The following is a 24,318-nucleotide window of genomic DNA, read 5'->3' as shown; positions in this document are numbered from 1 at the left end:
TCTACACCCACAGGGGACGCATCCATTGCCCCCCTGCTTCAGGTGCGCACCTTCCCCACTCCTCTCCCCTGGGCTGCTCCACCATGAAGCTGCCCACAGGGCCACAGCCCTGCACTCAGGGACACAGGGTGAGGACATCTGGGGACATGGGATGACCAAACCCATCCTTTCTCTCCATGGGCGCCACATGGGGCTCAAAAGTGTGTTTGCTTCTGGGGTGGGCTAGTGAGCTCAAGCCTGGAAAAGATGCAATGTCTCTTCCCTCAGAGCAGCTGGACATGGCCCAGCTTATCCTCAAAGTCCTTTCCCCCAAATCCTCCAGTTAAACCTGCCTGGCGTCATGCTCACCCCAGCTGGGAGCAACCACAAGATACAGATAGAAATACAAGAGTCCGCACCATTGACAAAAATTCCTATTCTTTTCAGCCACAAAGAGAACCAGCCATTTTACTCTGTATGGGAGGAAATGAGGAATGGATACAATTCAGTACAAAGGAGAGATAAGATCAGAGAAAAGATAATTCTCTTCACCACGGGAAGTGCTGGGTGAAAATTTTTGGCAAGCATCAATGTAAGAGACAAGTCAGATGATGATCATGGTGGTCCCTCCTGATCTTAAAAATCTACAAAGCTTTTGTATGTCCCCAAAAACCTGGGGAAGCAGGGAGTCTCAGCAGGCAATTACTTGAGTCCACTGCTTAAGAAAGGCAGTAGGGGTCAAATTGTGTACAGAAAGGTTTCTTCTTTTTTTTTTTTTTTTTTATTTTAAATGAAGAAATCTAATTAAAATGATAGGAATTTCCTGGGGAAATTCTCAGCCTGTTCATTTTTTAAGATCCTTTGTATTAAAAAGGTGTTTGAAGTCCTTGAATTTTTACCCTTTAGCCACCTTTAATCTAATTTCTAATCTCTTAATAGCCTTAATTGAGTTCTGAATACTTTAAATTATTAAACATCTTTGGGGGATTATGATTTGTATTTCTGGCTATACAAAAACAATATCAATTGCACAACACCCACCCTCCAATATTTATGTCAAATTAAACCATCAGGGATGTAAGACATATACTCTAAGGGTAAGATATTTGCCTTTGAAATACTATTTTGTTTGTGCTTGCAAGCTGGTTGAAGGAGATGAGTGATGAGAAATGAGGAAAGAGAGAGATCTAAACATGGGCCCGAAATTAAGCATGTGCCATTGTCTTGTTGGCCTCTTCACCCCATGGGCAGCGCTAGCGCCAACGCTGCATGCCAGCCAGCTGCAGGGCCTGCAGGGGTGGGGGATGCAGGCCCCAGGCAGCCCCTACAGTTCCGAGTGACCCAGAGATGGGACTCCACGCTGCCTTCATGGCTCTGTGCTCCTCTAGCACTGAGTGAAAGGGTTTGTTAAGGGGTTTCGCTAAGCCCTGCCTGCATCCTCAGCCTCTGGAGAAGGACTTACCACAGCCAGTGGTGGGTTTCTTCCTGCAGCCCCCACCCCAGGTGCCCTGAAGTCCCCCTTCTCTTCCAGACCCCATTGTCTCTTCACATTCACATGGCCCCAGAGCTGCATCATCCTCCAGGTCTCACACCCAGGGCCCCTCTCCCACCACACTGTCACCTGCCTACCTGCATCCACAGAGCCCAGCGGGCAGCCCTGTGAGCTGGCTTGGGTCTCCAACTACATCTGAGACCTCTTGTTCCTCTAAAATTTCCTAATCTGCCCTGCTTCTACAATCCTCCTTTTTCAGAAGCTTATTACCTTTCTGCACCTGGACCTTCCTCCTCCTCTTCCTCCTCTATTTACCTGTAGATCCTGGTATGAAGGCCATTTGTTATTTCCCCTACTCCCTGTCATTCCAAATTTTCCTTGGGAGATATCTGCCCTGGCAGGAACAGCAAATCTTGCACATGTTGGGGTCTGCCCAGACAGCATTCTGAAGACAAAAGGATTTGGGAAAAGATGACAGAAGGCAGTCCTACCAGCTACAGGACAAACCTGGTGCCCATATTCAAGGAGAATAGCAACTTGCTACTCTCTAGTGATGTGGGTACAGCATCCAGGCCAGATATTTGCAGCATAAGCTAATACTAATGGAAGAGTTCAATTCTTATCAAGTAGAAAAAAAAGCTTCCCAAAATGTGCATCTTGTAAAAAACAGGATTTTTTTTTCTTATCTAAACACAAAAGAGCTTTCTTAACTTAAAGAAAGTATTAGCCTTTTTTTTTTTTCTGTTTGCTTGTTTGTTTTAATTTGAGTGAGTTTATTAGATCTCAGCTTTAGTTGTCGTTAGGTTACCTGCCACTTGTTTTCATCTTCCTCCCTCTAGAAGAACCTGTTTTTACATCCAGCATCAGATACAATCTTTCGAAAGATGAATTCTTTTCCCTAACTTCAGGGTAGGATTTCAACTTGTCATTGCTAAGCATCTTGTATGATTTCTAGAGATGCTAACAGAAAATCCATGAAATTTCTGAGGAATCCACAGTTATGCTTATATACATTGCTTGTAGCCACTGTTGAGTCTGTCTTCTTCCAAATAAAACAAATGCCACTTACTATGCCAGTGTTAGAGCTCAGATCTAATTTTGTCACCTTTATTCAGGCTGAGTTGCCCTATTGATTAAATAGGAACAAAAATATATTATTTGACATATTTGGTCTATTAACTGATATTATTTACAGTCTGTATTGCCATAGCAGCTATGTTTGCTGGGCAAACTCTAGGGAGTTGTGTTTTTGGCAGTGTACCATAACAAAAAGGCAACACCTTCTCCTGTGAGCTTGTGAGCTGAGGTGATGAACCAGGATGTGTGTGTGCCCAAACTTACCTGCTGGGGCTGTCCATCCATGCCCAAGGACATTCAGAGAAATGACATCTAAGCAGATATATATAGTCCATACACCCAGGTTTAGGCTTGTACTTCAATCGTAAACTCATTTTTATTTTTATTTGATTATTGATTTTTACTGTGTCTACTTCTACATTTACTACATATTAAATTAAGTTACCTAATAAAGACACATATATCTAGATTAAAACAACAACAACAATGACAACAAAAACAGTCCTTTTTAATGCACTATGTGGACCAGAGTAATTATAAAAGATGAGTTAGGACAATTCTGCAGTTCAGCATCTGTGCAGAAGCATGCCCCATATGCTTTACATAAAAGGCCTGACTCATGCAGGTGTGACTGCAAGGTGAGGGCCACTAAAATAAAAAATTAAAACAGCTAAAAGACTTGGGTTAAGGATCATTGGCTGAGACACTTTAGTTTAAGAAGGTCAGCGTGAAAAGTCATTCAACTCTCCTTTGGACTTCTTACCCTAGAAAGAGAGAGCAATAATAAAATCAGGCAGCAATAAATTTAGAGCAAATTAAAAAAAAATACTTTTATGTAGCACATGTCCTGACTATAGAATTCATTGCAGTAATAGGTCATCGAGTTAAACACTACGGCTGGATAATTTTATCATCACTCATACTGAGCCAAATCCTCCTCTCCGTGGTCAAGCCAATGGTCTTCAGTGAGACTGAAACAAGAACGTTTGCCCGAGTAAAAGCAGGATTTACCCCAGTACTTATGAGATTTCTATGCTCAATGAAAAGAACTATAAAGGTAATTAGAGCCTGTGCTCTACACACCCTCTATGTACTGAAGTGGGGGAGTAAGCTCCCTTTTACTGTTCCATAATTTACTAGAACAACTACAGAGGGGATTTAAAGTAATAGGTGCTGACCACTGGTACAGTACTGGGTCACAGATGCTTTACTGAAAAAAACAGCTCTAGCTCCAGATTACTCTGCCAATCTGTAGGGATCATTATGCATTCTGTAATTATGAAGTATAGGATCTGGTACACATGCACTGAGAACTTACTTCCTCTCTCCTCACCCATAAAGAACTTTTCATCACAATGAGAATTGCACAATGGTGTTATAAATTATATGCCAGGTTTCAGTCTGATCTTGGGTATTCATTTCTAAACCTTTCAAAACACAGGTTTCTAATTAAAATTATGACACGCTCTTTCAACAACAATAACCCAGTATGCAAGGACCTGCATACCTTTCAAACCTTTCATAAGGAAAAAAAGTCAGCCCTAATTTGCAGGAGAAGTTTATTGTTTCAGTGGCTTTGGGTAATGAAACCTTAGAAGCAGACTGCCATGTCAGTGTGCTGGCAGGGGTATGACCCAAGAGACACACGGCTAGGGCCAAATCTGAGGAAAGTTATACTGTCAAAGCCTCACTTCTCAGTAGAAGGAACTTTCTTCTCAACTGTAAATGCAGTCTTTAATGTGTAAATAATGCTGCTAAAGGTGATGTTAGGGAGCCCCTTCCTGTGTCTCCAGGGGGAGGTTGCCAGCCCTGCTGCTTCGTCCCACCTAATGAAAAGAGAGAGCTCGTGTCGCTGCCCATGCTATGCGGAGGCATGCCTTTGCCATTGCTTCAGGGCTGAGGGAATCCTCATTTTTCCCCACGTACGGATATTAAATGTCAGCGTCAGCAGCTGGCATTCTGCAGCCGACGCCGGCAGAGGGGACATCTCGATGGCTGTCGCCTCGGCAGGAGAAGCAGGGGGAATGCAAATGCAGGCAGAGCTCTGCACTGACCAAGCCACAAGGAGAATACCCTTTGGCGGTGTTAATGCTCCTCCTGGAGTTCTGGGAGCAGAGGCTCCTGGAAAGGGTGCCTGAGAAGCACCCACGGCCATCCTAGGAGGAATGCCCCTGTGCTTGGGAGCGATTCCTACAGCCAGGCGCTGTGGCACGGGGGCTGTGGGAACTGCCCCTCTGGGGGGGCGCAGGCCAAGCCCTCGCTTCTCCGGGACGACACAGCCTCTGGGGTGGGACACAAGGAGGAGAAGGCAGCTCTGAGGCTCCCAGGCACCGCGGCTGGGTTTTTCGCACCTGCAACCACCACCCCTCGGTGCTGCACCTTAGGGGCCGCTGCTGCGGGCTGAGCAGCCCCCATTACCTCACCCTGGGGGCGAGGCAGGCGAAGTTAGGACCTCTCCTCCTCTTTCTCCTCCCCGGGCAGCCACCCCCCCCCCCCCATCATCCGCACCCACCCGCCAGCGGGGCCATCACAGGCATTCAATAGCCGGGCTTTCCTAAAAAAATAAATAAATAAATAAGACATATATGTGGATAGGAAAAAAAAAAACCTTCACCACCCACGCGGAGATGCTTTTTTCAAGAGGAAAAATAAATAAATAACCCCCAAAGAGCATCACGGCCGTCCCGCAGCAGGTGCTCGGCGCTGCCGCCCCCCCTCCCCCCCGCACCTTGCGAGTCATCCCGGCCTCCCCGCCCCGCTCCCCCGCCCCGGGCGGCCGTCGGGTGCCGCTTGCCATCGCGCTGGGAGATATTTTCGGGTGGCAGGAGCCGCCTCGTCATTTCCGCCAGGAGGAGAAAAAGACACCGGCGCGGACAGAGCCGCAGAGCCGCAGCCCCCCGCTCGCCGGGGAGCGACCCCTCGGCGGGGCCGGGCCGGGCCGAGCCGGGCCGGGAGCTGCCGCCGCCGCCCGCGGGTCCACGGGGGCGGGAGGCGTCGGAGCGTGCTGCTGCTGCCGCCTCCTCCCCTTCCTCCTCCTCCTCCTCCTCCTCCTCCCCCTGCCGCCGAGCCGGCAACATGAACTGAAATCCCCAGAGAGGCACAGAGGCGGCGAGCGAGCGGAGCGGAGCGGAGGCAAGCGGGGATTTAGCGGCTTTCTTCATCCTCCTCCTCCTCATCCTTCTCCTCCGGGGGGAGCCCCGGCTCCGGGCAGCGCGATCCCGGCGCCCCGCACAGCCTCACCCCTCGCCCGGAGAGCGGCGGCCGCCCGAGCCCCGCGCCGCCGAAGCCCCCCATGGCCCTCATTATGGAGCCCGTCAGCAAGTGGTCGCCGAGCCAGGTCGTCGACTGGATGAAAGGTGAGCGGCGCTGCCCCCCGGCGTCCCCCCCTTCCCCCTCTCCCCGCAGGTGCGGGGGGCTCCGCGGCTTCCCCCGCACCAGGGTCCCGCCTCCCGGCCCCGCCGGCTCCCCCCGCGGTTTTGGGGAGGGGGCTGCCTTGGGGTGTGGGGGCAGCGCGCCCCCCTCCGCCCCCGGGCGTGGGGAAGGGGCCGCAGCGACAGGGGGCGAACCCCGCGAGCATCCCCGCCGGGAGCGGTGCGAAACGGCTCCCCAGATGTAAAAGTTTAACCTCGTCCGTGGGGTTGGGGGGGGGGGGAGGTACGGCGGCGGCGGCCGTCGGTGCTACCGGGGGGGTCCGGGCCGGCTGCGCCTTGCCTCCGGCGGAGGGCACCCGGGCACGGCCGGGGTCGGGGTGCCCGGGGTCGGGGGTCGGCGCCCAGCGATGCCCGGTTGACGCTGACCTGGGTGCCCCGGGCTGCCTTCGTCGGGCTGGGACTGCTCCTCTGCCTTCTCCCGCTCCCTCACCTGTCCTCCCCTCTCTCGCCCCAAATAAAGTCTCTGGAGAATAAAACTCGGGCTTTCTGGAAATGCTTTTCTGGCATTCTGAGTACGCTGCTTTGAAACTGTAATTTAAAAGGGTTTTCTTTTTTTTCTTTTTTTTTTTTTTCCCTTCTCATTTTTACATTCAACTTAGTCCACAGCTGTGTTTTGGATAAATCGCCATCTAGTATTATATATCTTTTTATAAAGATAGAATGACCGGATGGGTACAACTTTTGAACAACTGCTACATTGTGGGAGTTCTTTATAACATGCTGTGTGCTACTAATGTGACAGTTTCACCATCCTTAAAATTTCAGGCACATAGCATATGTTTTCAGTTATTCCATCCTGGCATTTATAGCTGTTGAGTTATAATTATGTTAAGTAACGCACATAGTTCTGCTCTTTCTGAAGTGTTCTAATCCACAGAGTTATAAAAACAGAATAATGCGATGCTTCATATTCGAAGAAATTAGCAAACATCAATAAAAAAAAAAATTGAAGGAGCTACAGATGATCAGCATTAAAAGCGAGCCCCTTTCAACTTCAAACTGTTTTATTACAGCCATTTAACTTCCAACATTTTTCCTTCCAAAAAAAGACTGCGTAGGAGTTTTTTCAAATCAATGTCTGAGATACCTCCCTCATATTTTGTGAACACACACGAAAAATAATGGATTTGCAGATACACTTCTGAAGTGTTTGCAAAATGCAGTAACACATCAAATGCTTTTCATAAATGACAGGTGAAGTGCATTACATGCTCTGTTTCTACATTGCATCAATATAAAAATCAGTTATTTAAAAACAAGAGGCTGAGTAAACAAAATCCAATATTAAAATTTTGTGGGGCTGGAGGAAGGTTTGTAGTTAAAAGTCCTTAAATAATGCATAGAGCTGTAGGTCTGTTTTTAAAAATAATTAAGTGAAGTTTACCAAAAAAAAAAAAGTTATTGCAATCACACCTACAGTTTGGATTACGAAGCTTGCTTTTAAATGTTTAATCTGTTTAGTTTGGTGCAAATGCTCATTTGTTTCTCTGAAGTACTTTCATTCTTACTGAGCAAGCAAATATATCTTGCTTCAAGCTTTCATTTCTTTATTTTGTATTCTGAATGGCAGATGAAACTTCATCTAGAATGACGTGCATAGAGATAAACCACCTGCCTTTGGCTAGAGCTCTTTGAGGAAAAGCGCCTAGATATGTGATGCAATTTCAGAAACTGAGCCTAGAAATGAGTAAGACCGGCAGCTGTGTGCAGGTCCTGTTCTGCCTGGTGGGCAACACCTCCCAAAGTTTGGGGGAAGGACTGTAGTGGGTAAGGGCTGCAGCAACTTCGTTTTCCTCAGTTATCATCTGAAGTTTTGCAGAACGTTGTTGCTGAAATCCAGGTGAAAAGAGGTTCTTCTACCTCTTTAAACACATCATCTCCAACAAATTACGTTTCAGAAAGTCTCAAAAATAGCTTATTTACGTTTGTAATTTGAAGAGGTATCCAAGACAGGTAAATGCGTGAAGTGTGAATGGATATATCTTTCTCTTGAGAACTTTGGGGTGAGTGCGTTAGTGGTTTGCATTAATGGCAGTCAATTCTGGTCTGCATAAATTACATTCAGCTTCAAGACACGAGGATATTTTGCTGAGTTACTGGGGTTATTTTATGGAATTATAAATGCTGAACTTGGTTTTAACCTCTTTCTTTAAATAAGTGCCCCTTTATGTAATATGCCTGCTAAAAGCAGCTCTTTAAAGAGCATTCTTCAAAACAGATTTCAGTGTTCAAAGCACAATCCTTCCTGCAAAAGGAAAATCCTACTGTTTAACATTGTTTACAGTTATCTGAAAGCGAGGGGAAATGAAACACTTTAGATTTTATTGCTCTCAGTGCTTTTGTGATGGTCTTGCTGGTATGACCTGAACATTTGCAATGAATTCCCTGTCTGGAATTCTTTATTTAGGGAAAAAAACAGCCATTACATCAGTGGCATTTTGTTCAGAGCAGTGATAAAGCATCAGAACTGATACCGAAGATGTGAGAAACGAAGACAGGGAAAGTACTCCAACCCTGAGGCGTTACATAAAAGTGCTGAGCTCCCGGCCCGATGGTTGGATGGGGAGTCAGCTCAAGACGGTGAATGTTCTCTGAATAGATACAGCCTCCCCAGTGTGCTCTCATTTTTTAATTCCTTAGTATCCACAGTTGTTTTCTGAATCCGTTACTGCTCTTTGGACTGTTGCTCTGCTCGTAGGTGGAGTTGGGCATGGAGTTGGTTATGTGTGCAAGTAAGCAACTATCTCAATTTTAACCTATGAAAACGTGTATGATAGAAGCTGTGGATTAAGTATGTGAGCTAGTTGGTGTTAACTAGTTAAAACTTCACAACTGAAAATGGCAAAACAAATGGAGCTTGTGTTAGCAGGCGAGTTTCTGTATATTTTTGAGGTGAACCCACTGATGCTGCATTAACTGTCATAGAGCTGGAAAAAGAGCAGATGAATTAGCTCATCGCTCCCACAGGATGGCATATTGTACGTGGAGGGTAAAATTAATATTTAAGTTGATTCAAGATGTGCATTATTTTGCTTTTCCATATATTTAGTACTAATTATAAAGGCCCTGCATGGATCAGTGAGCTGCAGCTTTGTCAATCAACTCCTCTGCTTCTCCTTTTGAGGACATATGTTGCTTCCACTCCAGCGTTGCAAGACGTTGACAAGCTGCATAGGCGAGCACCGTTGAACGTCATGGCTTTCACTGAGTTGTGAAGGGAACGTGTCAGATATGCTTTGGATTGCTAAGGCTCTGAGGAAACTCAAAGGCAAGACATGCGATTACTTCCCAACCATCAGGAGGTTTTTAACTGGGTCTTGTAATTTTGCTTCTTTTGTTTGAGGCTATTTATAATGGCTGTAGTTCGATAAGGGCTAGCAGCTTCTAACAACATTCTAGTTTTAATTCAACACTGTTCTTGCAATGGCAGAATCTGTTCAAAAAGCCAATCCATCTGGAAAAGTCAAAATTACCTTATCTAACAAAGCTTAAATATTTATTTTTTGTTTGTTGAATGACGGCTCATAGAGCTTATACTAAGCTCATATAGCTCACACAACAACTGTTGTAATGGTAGTCATACTGAAGAAGCTGAAATCTGAGGCAAGGAGGTGCTCTAAAGGCTCTTAATGCTAAAGAATTTGGCCTATTTACCTATGTGAAGTCTACTTTATCAGCACTGAGAAGAATGTAAATCTTTAGGAGGACTGGGGAGAGAGTGGCGTGAATGTGTTAGCGAAGTGAAAGTGGAGTGCAGAAGTCCCCCATTTGGATGATGAAACATTACATGGACTTAAGAACTGAGTTTCTGTCTGCTCTTCATGTACAAAGGTTCACGTCCATTTTCAGCAGTGTGTGTTTGCCTGGAGTTGTCGTGGGCTGCTGACCAGTTGGTGTAATGGGAATTACATGTTCTTCAAGAAAATGCAAGAGTTTGTGGAAATGCTCTGAAACAGGACTCTAACACTTAATAAAAAACAACAACAACAAAAAAAGTGTTGCTGTGGGGACCCTTTTATTCCTCTTTCTGTGTGCACAGCCCTAGGACTTCTGTGGCAATACCCAGGTCCTGTTGCAGTCTCTGAACTATTAGGTAGCAACAGGGAAGCTGATCAGTGAAGGCACATAACCTTTCACAGCACTGGGGTCTAGAAAATGGATTTAAGCTTTATAAATGATAAAAATGACCACTGTATCCAGGGTTGCTGTCAGGCCTACTTTAAAAGCTCTTTTTTTTTTTTCCTTAGTTTTTTCTGAAGAAGACTGTTACGGGCAGAGGTTAGGAGAGAGCTTTTTCTGTAGTGTGGGATGGACTGTGGTACCACAAAGGTCTATGAGCATCTGCCTTATGGTAGAGAGGTGGTGTGCTTGCCCATAGTTATGGGCCCTCATTTTGGGCTTTCAATTTTATCTTCATTTTCATTGGTTTATCGAGTTAAAGGTTCTGTTATATGCTACTTCCCTTCATGTTGTTTTTGATAGCAAATGCAAATATTAGAAGTAATACGAAAATTGTAGAGTTGTATCAGGGAAACGAAAGCTGAAAAATTAAGAGTATGAAAAATACTTGCATTCTGAAACTTTAGTTCACTGTGAGGGTTGTGGTAGATGACTGATGAGCTGCAGAAGAGTCGTAAGCTTGAATAGTCATTGCTTATTGCCATATGTAGAATAGATCAGGTGTTTTACATTTCGTCAGCATTAAAACTTTTTTTTCCTTCCAAGAAAAGCAAACTGAAATTCTGCTGTATCAGAAGGTACATATAGTACTCCATTAGCTTTGAAGTGATGTTATTAAATGTAGCCATGAATTTCACTGTAAAGCCTAGCAAGAAAAGCTGTGGAAAAGCTCTAGAATAATATGAAGTAGTGCCATAGTTGGAGCTTAGTTTTGATGGACTCCTGAACTTGTTAATTTACATGTAGTTACTCTGTTCATAAGAAAGTAATAATAATTTCAGTAAGATAAGGCCTTTGTGGAGAGGGGAGTTTTTAAAAAGAGTGATTGTCTCTGTCAAGGGTTAAACTGTACTTTTCCAAACTTTAGTTTTAAGGACCCCAGTGTTAAAACTGCAGTGAAAGCACCACTGAAAGATACCTCTCTCTAGCTTTTTTTTTTTTTTCTGTGAATCTTTTACTTCTTACTTGCGCTTATGATATTAGGAATTTTAATAGCATCAATGGCTACCACATCAGTTACAGCGATATGTTTTAGAGTATTCTGGTTTGTGATTAGAAAACCTCTCTTGTCATTGTTTATCAACAGAAAATAAAACTGAAATTGAAACTCCTGTGTGACAATGCCTAACAGCCCTGGTGTTGCCATAGCAAAGGCAACGTTACATAAGCAGCCGCTCCGCAAGTAATTCACACAGCCAAATTTTAAGCATAACAAGAACATCCATTTCTAAATTAATGATATCTCAGAAGGGAGCTTTCCTAGATGAGGTGATCTCACTCGTTGCCAAAATTAATGTGCTAGTTGGGAAGCTCTTTCAACACTGCCCCTTTACACCTTTATTTTGTTTGAACATATTGTTCTGTTTCTGAAACATCTGTTAGTTTAAATATGGCCTCACAATATGTTTTCTCAAGTGTTTTTTTTCTTCCAACAGTTCACTGAAGTTCTGTATTCTGATCTTATTCAGATTTATTTGCATGTTGCTGTATTAAACCAAGCAATTTACAAATGCCTTTTCTGGTTAAAGGCTGTCAAGCAAAGCAGTGATATAAACCAGATCATTTCTCAAATGAGAGTTTTGAAATATGTATACATACGTATTTTTAGAATCATTGGAAGTAGTCTTCTAGTGCTCTGATAATAATGAAAGAGGCAGTTTTCTTTTCTAAAACCCAGACTGGCAAAGGATCTGTTCTTCCCGACTGATCCTGCAAAGGGTCAGCTAAACATTTAACCTCAGTAAAGTTACTGTAGCATTTGATTGTACTGCATTTCTCAGAGTCAGGTAGTAGTATTTGTTACTGATTTCCAAAGGAATAGGGCAAAGCTGTTTCCTGAGAAAATTCTTCGTGTATAGGCTTGCATTCAGGGGTATGCTACTAGGAGAAAGAAGAAGCCTTTTCCTCAGGCTCCCATTCTATGTGTCTTCTGTTTCTTTTTCAAGAGGTTAGTATTTCCTAATTAAATCATAGGATAACCGGAATGGTGGTCATCTGCAGCAAGCACCCTTAGCAGGATAGCTTTAGATTCCTTGATCCAAATAAAACAAATTTGTACTACTGTCACACTTATTGCTTAAATAATTCGTTTAAAGAAACATTTAAACATTCAGTTTAGAAGCTGAATGGTTATCAAAACAAATGCTGTTGAGTACGGACTCCCATATATATTACTGAACAATTCAAATTCTGGAAGGTCTGTGTTGTGAAACTATGAATACCATATTTTCTTCATTCTAGTCTTCCAGCTTTTCAAATGCATCTACTTTTTTCTAAAAAGGTGAAGAAGTATGGAGATGGAGTTCAGCTGTATTTCTCAAGAAGAAAAATTGGGGTCGGGGGGGCTAATATTTGACCCGTGTTATAGACAAAATACAGAGGAAATGAACTGCCGTATGAACGTCCTTGCAGCACTGAGCAGGGTATTTAATTTCTTATTGTGGGACAGTTGGACATAGCAGGACGCTTGCTCTTAAATTTAAGATAACCTCCTCTCCTGGAGCAAGCATCTGCTGCTTCTGACAGTATTCCTGCAAGTGAAGTGTTGGAAGACACAGCTCCATCAATCTGTGGCACCCAGGATGAGCATCATTCATACATACATTTCTCCCTCATTGTACATGGGGGTTAGAAGTGATAGAAGATAACAGGTAGATGAAGTGACTTTTTTTTTCTCCTTTATGTTTCCAGTGCAGGGATCTCTCAAGTCATTTTAAAGCACTAGAGGCTTGAAAATCTAGTGTGTGTTTTTTTTTTTTTGTTCTGCCTATCTGCCAAATAATGTCATCTCTGAGAAAATAGCTGTGGATGTGATCTTTTAGGGTATTTGGCTTTTTTTTTTAAAGTAGAAATTTAGGGCACTTGATACCTCAGATGAAGTGCCTAGAACAGTAATTTCGAAGTGTTTGGCCTTACATGATTAACATCTGCTACAGTGCCATATGGTAGGAATTTCCAAGTAAACTGTTAATTAATATATGCGTGTACCAGAGTAAGCTGTAATTAAACTATATTCAACTGAAGTGTATTATTTTAATATAGTGGGGTGCAAAGTGCTGTACTTCTGTATTATACCTTTTCTATTGTGTGAAAAAGAGGGCAAAAACTTGATGAGAATGAACTGAGCCTTTAAATTAAAGGTTCAAGTGCTTTTTTTTTTTTATAAACAGTTTAAGACTTGCATCAGCATCAAACATCCACTGATTTAAGTGGAACAGGGTCTTCCTCTTGGTAATGATGAATTTTAGATTGCTAATGCTGTGGAGACTCCTCTGCTAGGATTTTACTGGCGTTTGGACTCTAACACATGGGGACACTGTACTTTCATCTGGTGAAGCCAGTATGTTAAAAGTGGCAGTGTGCGCTGTGCGGGTAGTCAGTGGATGTACAGCTGAGCTGTTCAAGCATGTGAGCCATGTTCATATCACTTTAGATATCAAGCCAGCAGGCTCTTATGAATTCCAGAAATGGCCAAAAACATATATTTTTTCTATTCTTTTAAAAAGGTACAGACCTGGCTGCTGGGTGACACTGCCTATGTGAAATGCCTATGCCACCTGGGCTAGTACCTCCAGTGGGACAAAATCATCCTGTCTGAGCTGGCCAAAATGATCTGGAGAAGTGTTGGGTGGGAGCTAAGGATGAACACGAGCAGGGACGCCTTGGCCCTCTTCTGTAGAGCAGGAAGTACATGCTGCTGCTGCGGAGCTGGCTAGGTCACCTCTTGCTTCCCCCGGAGGATGGTTGTTGGTCCTGTAGAAGTTTATAACTCCTTTTGTTAAACTGTAGAATTTATTTTTAGTTTGGCCAGATCCACCAGTTGCCAATAGCTACAGCTATAAATGTCCTATTTTAAAATAGACTCTTCTTCTCTGTCCTCCCTTCTTTTTATCTTTCCCTTCTCTCCTGATAAACTTCATGTCAGTAGGAAGGTAAAGAAAATCTTCCTCTGCATAATGAGGCCAGGTAAATATAGGCGGGACATTTCTATGTTGAGTAATTCACTAGATGGCATTCTTTCCTCTGAGTCAAGGCTGAAACCATTCCTGGGGGTGCCAAGAGTGCTTAGTGTTTTTTTAGTGAGATTTGAACCTGAAGTCTTGACCAGGAGTGGTTCCTGAAGGTCCACTGTCATTCTTCATTATAGTGAGGTATTTAAGTCTAGAGCCCTAATTAAATTCCATTTTAATAATTGAAATCTTTGTAACTGGATCCCCCTCACTGGTATCCATGACTGAGCTGTGTCTTCCTTACTTTCTTTAATCGCGTTGTGGTTTTGCTGGGCTTTCACACAGGTGATATTTTGACTAGATGTTGTAAGATCTGCAAGGCTCAATGCAATTCTTGTCCTTGTTTTGTTTCAGCTTTTCAGGAAACTGTAGTGGAATGACCTCTTGAATGTAATGTAGAACTTGCTCTCAGAAAAAATCTAACTTATATTGTATATGATCGCCTATGGTGAATATACTTTTGTCCTGCATGTGTAAACCTTCTTAAAAAAACAAACAAAAAATAGCAATTTTCTTCTTGTTTTTGTCTTATTAAAGCATAACTGAATTGCGGGATGAAATATCAAAAATTACCTTCCTGAGCATACAACACTGGCTGACTTCTAGCTGACTTGTTTAGTGTTCTTTTATTGTCATGGACAGAACTGTAATATCTTTGTCTACATTTCTCTGTAGAGATCAAGTATGACTCTTTTTGGTAGAGTTTGTTTTATTAGAGCCAATCTAATCTTAAAAATAAAATAAATAAAAAAAATAAAATAAAAACGCTAGGGTGTTTTTATTTTTGTAGTCTGCTTGTACTTGTTTCCAAAACTCTCTGTAAGTGCCCTGTGATGAAGTGGTCATTACTGCTTTTCAGAGAGGTGCTTATTGCCTTTTTCAAATATTGTGGTCTTACTGTTAGTTTAACCTCAAATGTAGAGGCTTATTGTTTCTTAAATTTCTCTTTATGTCTTTTAGTATAGTGTTGAGTGTTGTGTCCCATAAGTCCTCTTGAAAATATCTGTGGTCAGTAATTTCACTGCTGGATACTGGGCTTTAAATTAGATGTAATTTTCATTACTTTAGCCATTATTTCATTGTATGTTTTAAACCATATGGATCTTAGCTGTTTAATGTAGTCGGTGGTCAGAAGCCTATTTCTGGAGCCCTTATAATTGAGTCCAAGAGCACAATGTAGTGTGAAAAATTTGTCATGCTCTGTATGTGGATTTGAGAAAGGTTCAGCCTGGAAGAATAATCATTGCACATAAGAAATTTCCATATAAGTGTCAATCTGAATGTTTGTACCATTTATCATCAGAAAAATAAGAGAGTTAGGTGTTTGACAGTGCTCTTTAAGAGGCAAAAAAAAAAGAGTGGGTTTTTCTTTTTTTTTGATAGGGCTGTTTACTTCATAGCCTTCAAAGTATTGTTTTAAATATCTACTCTAGCAAATTACATTGCTAGCATAGCATTTGAATGCCTGTGTGTGTTATGAGGCTACCCTCAGCAGCTGAAGAAAGCAAAATGGTGCATCATTAAACTTCTGTATCCCTGATTAGTGTTTCTTAGTTTTTTTGTTTTGATTTGTTTCATTGTAAATAATGGATTTGGTGTCCTGATAACTATCTTGACTTGAAGAAGACATCTGAAGAGTCATAGTAAAGCTAATGAAGGTTCACTATCTGTTTCCTTAATGGGAATGTCAACACTTGAAAGTGGTTTTACAAGCTCAGCCATCCAAGGCCTTGGGAAAAACAAAATCACTTCTCTGCAAAAATATACCCCATGTACTATTCAGTAGATGAATAAAAGATACAATTTGTTGTGGAAGGCTAAAGGTAGTTTCTTTTCAGTAACTGAAAGTTTTCAAAGTTTAGAGGGAGCTCACTGATTTTTTTTTTTTTGCTTGTTCTCTTTTGGTCAATAAACCCCTTTTCAGTCGCTTATTTGGACATAGTTTACTTTATCTCCTTCATCGTAGCCTATTGTCCTTCAGATCCCTCTAGGTCACACTGAACTATTCAGTTATGAACAGGAGGTAACCAGTGCTAATGAGACATGGATGAGTAAACCTGAACAGACTGGACAATTAGTTACTACCTCTGGTGCTGTTATCTGATCATGGGATTTTGTCTGTGTTCCTAAAATGATGCCTTCTGAAGGAAGGTGTGGTGGTGCACTCTAGGTGGCTGCCTGGGCATCTGAATGCAAGGGGTTGTGGAACAGGGACTTGAGTTTGCAAGATACTTTGTCCTGAATAATTTTCATCAATGCAGGTCAATGCAAACTCCTGTTTATGAGTGCGAGTGCTGTTTGTGTAATAGAATAACTGAAAATATAACTTCACTGAGTGGAGTTCCTTCAAAACAAACAAACAAAAATTAACTGAGGGCTTGCCTTCTAACTGAAAAGAAGGTAAAGCAGAATAAAAAAATAAAATAAAATTCTGCCCAGTCACTTAAGAAAAAAAATAAAAGAACCACACCTTAGAAAATGTTTTGTTTTCAGTTGATAGTATATCACAGGCTGTGGTGAGAGCTGTGACATTGTAGATCCAAAGGAAAGATGAACATGCTCATAACTCTTCAATTGCACATATATGAAATTAATTCAACTAACAGGCAGAATTAAATAACAGCTAGGAATTGTAATGTTGTCTTGTCATTTCATTATATTTCTTCACTTTGTATAGGATCAGTAATGTGGTCTATCTTTTACAAGGTAATTGACTTAAAAGCAGACAGTTCTATTTATCCTAAGAATTAAAACTGTAAATCCTAAGCTTGTACCCTCTCTTTTGTTGTGCTAAAATACTGGAAGCAGTTTCTTACAGCTTCTTACAGATTGATTAAAAAATCAAAATTTACCTCAAGAAAGAATTAAAATGAGACTGTGGCCTCTGAAGGGAGAGATTAATGCATCAGGATTTAGTTAAAATCAGTAATAAAATTGTTTGTAAAATTACAAATCTATCTAATTTACTTCTCTTTTAATAGATGGAAGGAATCTTTGGAAGTATTAAGGTAGTTCATAAATTTGTGGCTCAAAGTTTTTAAGTTCAAAATATTTCAGTAATGTACAATGTCATAGGCTGTATTTCCTGAACGAAAATGGCTTCTAGATTACAGTAATCTAAAAATGAATAAATATATAGAAAGAGCCTATAAGTGTTATGATTAGGTATTCAGATCTGAAGAGGTCATTTGTTTCTGTTTATACTGTTAACTATTTTAGGATTTTTGTGTCCCTCTGAAACAGCACAAATCAATTAAAAATCAGCCTTCAGTGTTGAGAGAAATAAATACATGTGGATCATCTAGAAGAATACATACTTCTTTCGTGTAATCAAATCTCATGAAAAGTTCATTCAAGTCAATTGTTCTGATGGTTACTTAAATGTGCTGCCTGTAAAGTTATCATCATATAGCATATGGGAAGTAAACTAGATAGGAGTTCAGAGGGGTTAGATAAGGCCAACTATAAAGAGTTATTTGCCTGCTTTTTTTAACCATTTTTTCCCTTCTTCTTTGAATGCATTTTTTGCTGTGGCATATGTGACTTTATTTAAGTTTGCTCTGTGCTCTCTAATCCAATTGCCTTGTTTAATCAAATGAATGTTTATTTTTTTATTTTGTTTTGAATTTTGGCTTTTGTTTTTAGCATTAAATGTGCATATGTAATTAGGATATGTATTAAAGATTAGATTCTTACAATGGGATGCGTGCCAGCTCTTGAAATGAAGTCATGCTTGTCGGGAGATAGTAAATAATAAGCTTAGTAGGGTTTAAAAGATGTGTCTTGCAAAATATTAGCCTCTGTAATGAGCACAAAGTGACAACAGCACATAAATATCAATTGTTTTTCTCCAATGGATCTGTCTGAATATGAGTTTTCTTAATTTGAATTAAATTTTCTTTTGCCAGCTTAATGAAACAAGCAAGAAGGGATGTTTGTCTTTTTAGCAACCACGATTTCCCATCCCACAACAATGACTTGTTTTGAACTGAAGGGGAACAATCCAACATTCATACAGCATCTTGTAATCTTTGTTCACTAGACCACATTAAAATAAGAAACTGCTGTCCAGTGAGTCCCTGTTTAGCTGCAAGGGGGAGTCATGGATTCCTAGCTTTGCTTTTGGGATGCTTCATATTTTGTTTTTCATTTTATTTAGCATCATTTCATATTCCTGAGAACAGGGGTTTGAAGCATAAGGTTCCCCATGCTCTTAAATATCTTGAGCTCTATGGCATGTGAGCATCATGGTGTGTGAGTACACGTGGTGCTGGTGCACAGGTTATCATCAAAAGTGGCATTGGCTGGAACAGGATCTGGAGACAAGGATGGATCTGTCTCCATGCTAATTCGATCAGCTGAAAATATGCAGTCATAAGAGTCAGTGTTTTTTGATGACTGCAGTTTTAAATTCAGGCATTTAATTTCTCTCTTTAAGTGCATGAATCTTTCCATGGGTCAAGACAAAGTAACTCCTCTGCTCATAATCTGGGCAGTTGTGTTTCTGATGTATTCCCTGACACCTGTGGGAGAAGGGGAGCTGGTGTAGCCCTTCTTTGTGAGTGCGCTTCTAACCCAAAGAAGGGAGAAAGTGGTAATGGTACATTGGGACATTGTATGACAGAGAAAGTGGAGTAATTTAAGTGTAGAGGAGGAAAAAAAGGGCACAGAGCACATGTTCTCAATCATTTTGCCTTTATGTTAAATTAATTTTTCATGTTTTAAGTTATGTTCATAACTTTTAATTTATACATGCAGGTTTTGTTTTTTTTTTAATGTTTGCTTTGGGAGACATGGTATGAAATGGATGGAACCATGGAAGAGAGAACTGCCTGCTCTAATGGGCAAATATTTCATGTAGATTAATAAAAGGAAAACAAAATCAGGTAATGGAGAAAATGTTATCTATTTAGTAATATAGGTATGCTTACCAAGGAACCAAACCTCTAGTATATGGTGCTGAAATTAAGTAGCCATTATGCAAAGCAACAGCATATTGCTGTGGGTATCCAGGTCTTAGATGCACCATTTTTATTTTTTTTAAATGTTTTTGGCTAACACATAAAACTTAAGTATTCAATACTGGAAAGCCTTAAAAATCCTACGCTGCCTTTTGTAAGAAACCATTATCTCAACTGCCTATCTCAACCAAATCAGAAAAAATGGTTCGTTATACCACTTTTTTTTTTTCATTTTTTCCCATGTGCTGCTTTACCCTCTGCATTGTTTGCATTTCTTTGGTATTAGCAGTGTTTCAGTGGCAGGTAAAGAGGCTGCTCATCACCCACTGTACTGCAGGTCCTCCGGGTCCTCCTCATTACAGGGGAGGGAGGAGGTTAAATGCATTGTGTGATCTCTACTTTAAGTGCACTGAAGCATTTCTAACTGACTGGCTTTTTTTTTTTTAATGAAAGAAATTTGTCTTGTAACAGCTTTATATGCCCAGCTAATTAAAACCACTCCATTATATTGCTCTCTATATATCCTGTTTGGTAGGCAGAAAGCATTTGCTCTTTGACAGATTCATTTCTTGCTGGTGTTGGTTTTGTAGAACAGCACTGTCTTGGACTTCTATAACTTAGAAATAATAAGGCATTAAGGCATTTTATGTATTTGAAAATACAAAGATTTGTTAATCATTAATACAGAGAGCATGTTTGGTCTTGTTTAGCACCATAAGATACGATTTGTTCACCATGTATAAATGCCTCAACATTATGGCAAGACTAAGTTGAGGGACGTTTAGTTTGATACATTAGGCTTGGGAATGTGTTTTAAACTAAAAAATCATTACAGCACATGGTATGCCTTTGCTAGCAACCTTTTTAAAAGCTGTCAGACAGAAAAAATGCCTTGTGTTAGTGAAGAGGTGGAATTGTCTGTACTTAGGCACTTAGGGTTGGTACCCTTCAAATTATGTGAAGACTTGTATATTTTTCCAGTGGTCTTGTTGCAGTGCTTTGTCTTCTGTACAGATCTGAGCGTGCACATGTGGGATTTGAAGGCTTCCACACCACCTGTCACTCCTGATCTGAGATCTGGAGGCCTGAGGAACTGTACCCAGCTGGAGAGCTGGATTGCTATAGAGATGGAGCCACCTACTAAACAAATCAAATGTATCCTGCTTTTCCTCCTATCTTTTCCCTGTGCCAAAAGCTCTGGGATAGTCTGAGGATTAACAACTCCATTACCTTTTGTTCCAGATGTCAAGCAGTCCCTTGACAAATTCTTTGATGGTAATGTTGGTGCAGATTCTGTAGAATGGTGAAAAATGGAAAAAAGGCATTATTCATTGCTAAAAATTTCACAAATGAGATTTCTATGTAGTTTATTGCTGCTGATCCGGTTGACCAAGTCAGCTGGATTCTTCTTGCAAATCCTGCAGTTTTAAAAATGAAAGTCAACTACCCAATGCAACATCCCCTCACCTTCCTACAAGGAAGGGCTGAGGAGAGGCTTGAGGAGACACTTTCATACCTGAGTAGAGAGTCCCTTTGCACCAAGGACACCACAGCCTGAATGGCACAACAGACGAGGTGAAGTGAATAGGGGCCCAGGTTATTCGGAGGGAAACATCTAGCAGCCAAATGATAATTGTGCATGCTTGTGGCCAAACAGTAGAAGCCATCACAGTTTTCCATCTGCTTCCGTGTTATTCTTCTGACTGAACATAGAATGGGAGAGAGTTTGTAATTCATAGTGTGGTATTCTGGGAGACGCTTGGTGTAAGAAACCAACTGGATGGAGGCCAGTTGTCTTAGGCTCTGTAGAACATAAGCCCTTGGAGCCTAACTTGTCATACATGGAAAGGGAGAGGAAATATATGAAAAGGACAAAGAAGAGTAATGCAAGCTTTTGTTTTATATAGATTGTCTGATTAAATGATTTTTGAGCAATAGAAAACCCTTTGGTGTAAAACTCCTTTCTGCTATAAACTATAGGTCTACTTTGATATAGTACAATGCTTATCATTTTTACAGTGATAAGCAAGATGCTACAAAATAAATTTGTGCTGAAGAAAACTAAACAAATGCACCATCAAGATCTATATCAGAAGCTTCTTGAAGCTTTCTGAGAAATATCAGTGCTTTGACAAAAGTACTAATATGCTGTGTTGCTGTGGATAGGAGCTGGATTTGCTTTCCATTTGTTACAAGGGCAGATGGGGTTTCAGTGCATATTGCACAGTAAGTTATGAATTATGAGTCAGGTCATAATAGGACTGCAAAGATTTTTAACAGTGCTCTACAGATAAGGTAAATAGATCGTTTGGTGAATCTGTGCTAAAACAAGTTCAAAATGTCAGTTGGGGTCCTGAAGAATACTCATTATTAATAAAAGCATAGCAAATGTTAACATTTGTATAAACTCTAGGTTTTATTTTCACCAGAATTTGTGATGGCTTTTAAAGGATTGTTTTCAAGGGTATTTACTGACATTCTCAAGAAAAAAAAATTAAAATGCCATCATCTTACAGCCGGAGACTAAGCCTCTTCTGTTTTAAAGTTTACATAAAAGAAATGATACTAAAATGTCAAGGAAAAGAAGCCAACCCGCTCTAACATAAAAATAAGAGAAAAAAGAAGTAATTAATGTAATGTGTATTAAATATACTATGCACCATATATATATATATTTTTGGTAATGGTAACACATTATGAAAAATGCTTATGGCATTTTGCCATGCTCTTGGTAGAAGGTCTTTCCTGACTCTTGTTGTGGCCCATGGCAGCGTGGTCGTGCATTGGCTTGTGTGGGCAGTTAGCAGATGTGCAGCAGGCTAATGCTGGCGGCTCTGCGGTCTGAGGCATCTCTTACATTAGCCCTGTGCCTTCCTGCGGCATTAATGCGTTATTCATGTGCTCACCAGAGGTGACATTACCTGGCTTGTGAGAGAGGCCTGAGTCTAGAAAAAGCGTGTGGCGTGGTAAACTCACGCTAACAGAGAAATATCTCTTGGGTTGGGTTATCTGTAGAAGGCAAGGGGGGGGGCTAATATTGTCTTTTTAATTAGATTTGTTAAATTGGCAGCTGCCTGTGGACTGAAGTATGGGCTGTGTGGAGCAGAGGGAGGTCAGAAAGCCTCCTCTGTGGGCAGGCAGGCTGAAGGAAGTGCCTGTGAAGTCCTACACGGCTGTCATGTAATGAGTAATGCCATGTGGCCTGAACTTCAGCTACCAGCCCTGTAAGACTCTGCTTCTGACGCCAGCAAAACAAAAAAAAAAAGTCAAGTGCATTAGTTGCTTTACAGTGTAGCAAGGAACTTTTGTAACAATTGATGTTTTTGTCATGTTTTGAATACTCATTAGCACTTAAGATTAGCTATTAAAGGACATGAAACGTTTAATCACCTTGTCTTTTCTTATTAGCAGTAGTCACTAGTGCAAAGCTTGTTTAAAATAATTGTAATTAAGTGGGGAAAAAAAAACCCTGCCATTTAACTGTTTTACTTGGACTGCTGCAATTTCAAATGTTTGGATTACTGGCCCAAGCAAGCTACATTTTCTTCTCCATGAAATAATATTTTTAAACCCTTAAAATCTCAAAGTAGCAATAAAATAATCCTAAATGTCAAGCAAAAGTCTGGAAGATCCACTTACCACCTCTAAATGTTTAGGCATTTTTAGTGTTTAGTGCAAAGGTGAATAATTTTACTCACGACTGAAATTAATGATTTCTCATTTTCTAAAGGTCTGCTATTTCATTAAATACTGTAAGTATGATACAACGTTGGCTCTATAAGAGCTGCACGTTTGTTGAATTGCTTTTTCTTCCCTGGTAGTAGTTAGAGACTTAAAAAGCTGTTTGGAGTAGACTGTTGACTGCCTTGAACAAGATCTCTCAATTATAAATTTAAGGAAGATTTATCAGCCTTAGACCTCCTCAAAATACTGAAACACAGCCTTTGCTTGTGTTTTCAGCCAGATACACAAAGAAAATCCAAATAACAATAAAATAGCTAATGTCATCGGGGGTCTGTAATTGTAGGACCTTTTTTTCTTAGATAGAGATCTAATCCCTTGCACAAAATGGTCATCTAATCAAAATAATTTTAGTGTCACTATATTCTAAAAATACAAAATGTGTAAAGTATTCAAAGAAAACACTCAGATTCAATGGCATATTCTGGGGAACTCTGAATGGAAAATATTAGTGAAACTTTGCTAGTCAACCTGTAGCCTTCCATGTGCTATTGCAAAGAGCTGCTAAATTACGAAGACCTGCTTCAGGCTGTTGTGGGAGAAGTCTTCACAGCAATCTCAAGCTCTGGGGATTTCTGCCAGCATTGCCAATAATGAGCACACCGACAACTTTGTACCTGTGGTACACATGCTTCGGATGAAATATTGAGCGAAAGCCAGAGGAAGGGCGACATGGATGCTTGCAGCTTCTCCCCCAGCCTGGTGGAAGCATAGGGAAGCTCAGGTGCTGGGTACAACTTGGGGACAGCCCCACTGAAGTCTTCCCCAGCTGGAAGCAGCATGGTGAAGGGCCCCAAGCACCCAGTCTGCAAGACATGGGTGGGGAAGGTGTTGTATGGAAACAGCAGCAGTTAGCGCGGGGGAATTAAGGATGAGAGAGTGGTGACTTTTGTGCTTTTATGAGGGCTGTTGGTCTCCCTTGCACTGATGAAGTTGGGACCGAGATGAGACACTTCTTTCTCCTTGCCTCAGCCGCCTGTGGAGAAAGGCAGTGGACCCCAGGGGGTGAGTGCTGCTTTTACAGGTCCTGGGAAAAACAGAGATGCAGGAAAATAGACTTTCGCTTCCCACAAATGCTGAAGGGTGAAGTTTTCTTTGAGAGGTAACTGTGGGAACCTGACCAGGAAAAACAATACCTTATTTTGTTTTTCCTGCATGCTGATGGAGTAAATTTTTCTGTTAGCATTTAGAGGATGCTGAATGATGACAGTTTTTTTTGCAGAAGAAAATCTTCTGCTCCATGCTGGAGCTTAGCTTCTTTTGTACAGCGAAGAAAAAAACAGCTTCTGCAGGCCTAGCTGAAGTGCAACCTTGGTGCTAGGCATTGGGGAAGGAAAAATTGAAGAGTAAGACACAAATAAAAAAGGTCAGCTAGAACTAAATAGAGTGTAGGGGACTCTCCACTCCAAAACAAAATTTTATTGAAAAAGAGAAGGATAGTATGTGCC

General features: G+C 41.2%; 2 protein-coding genes across 10 annotated transcripts in view; one reads left to right on the top strand and one right to left on the bottom strand.

Moving 5' to 3' along the window:
- Positions 1–2,038: 2,038 nt before the first annotated feature.
- Positions 2,039–5,724, bottom strand: LOC310895282 (uncharacterized protein; the record flags this gene model as incomplete). Of its 2 annotated transcripts, XM_083826377.1 has the most annotated exons (3): positions 2,039–3,312; positions 5,061–5,102; positions 5,343–5,724. In XM_083826377.1, 2 exons carry the CDS (start codon positions 5,722–5,724, stop codon positions 5,086–5,088), a joined length of 399 nt encoding a protein of 132 aa, XP_083682503.1. In that variant the 3' UTR covers positions 2,039–3,312; positions 5,061–5,085. The 2 variants fall into 2 exon arrangements, with proteins under 2 accessions (XP_083682503.1, XP_083682502.1); XM_083826376.1 differs by lacking the exon at positions 5,061–5,102 and having other exon boundaries at positions 5,277–5,724.
- CNKSR2 (connector enhancer of kinase suppressor of Ras 2) overlaps positions 5,370–24,318 on the top strand; it is a 224,254-nt gene continuing 205,305 nt past the window's right edge. For 3 of the 8 annotated variants that reach the window (XM_083826293.1, XM_083826290.1, XM_083826292.1), the window contains exon 1: positions 5,372–5,904. In XM_083826293.1, coding sequence (XP_083682419.1) covers positions 5,841–5,904 — 64 coding nt within the window. In that variant the 5' untranslated portion in view covers positions 5,372–5,840. Of the gene's footprint in view, positions 5,905–24,318 lie in introns of all 8 variants that reach the window. The other 5 variants (XM_083826295.1, XM_083826287.1, XM_083826294.1 and 2 more) reach the window with 4 other exon arrangements.

Source organism: Anser anser, assembly GCF_964211835.1.
Source record: "Anser anser genome assembly, chromosome: 1".
Taxonomy (NCBI): domain Eukaryota; kingdom Metazoa; phylum Chordata; class Aves; order Anseriformes; family Anatidae; genus Anser; species Anser anser.
This window is presented reverse-complemented; position numbering and strand designations above follow the sequence as displayed.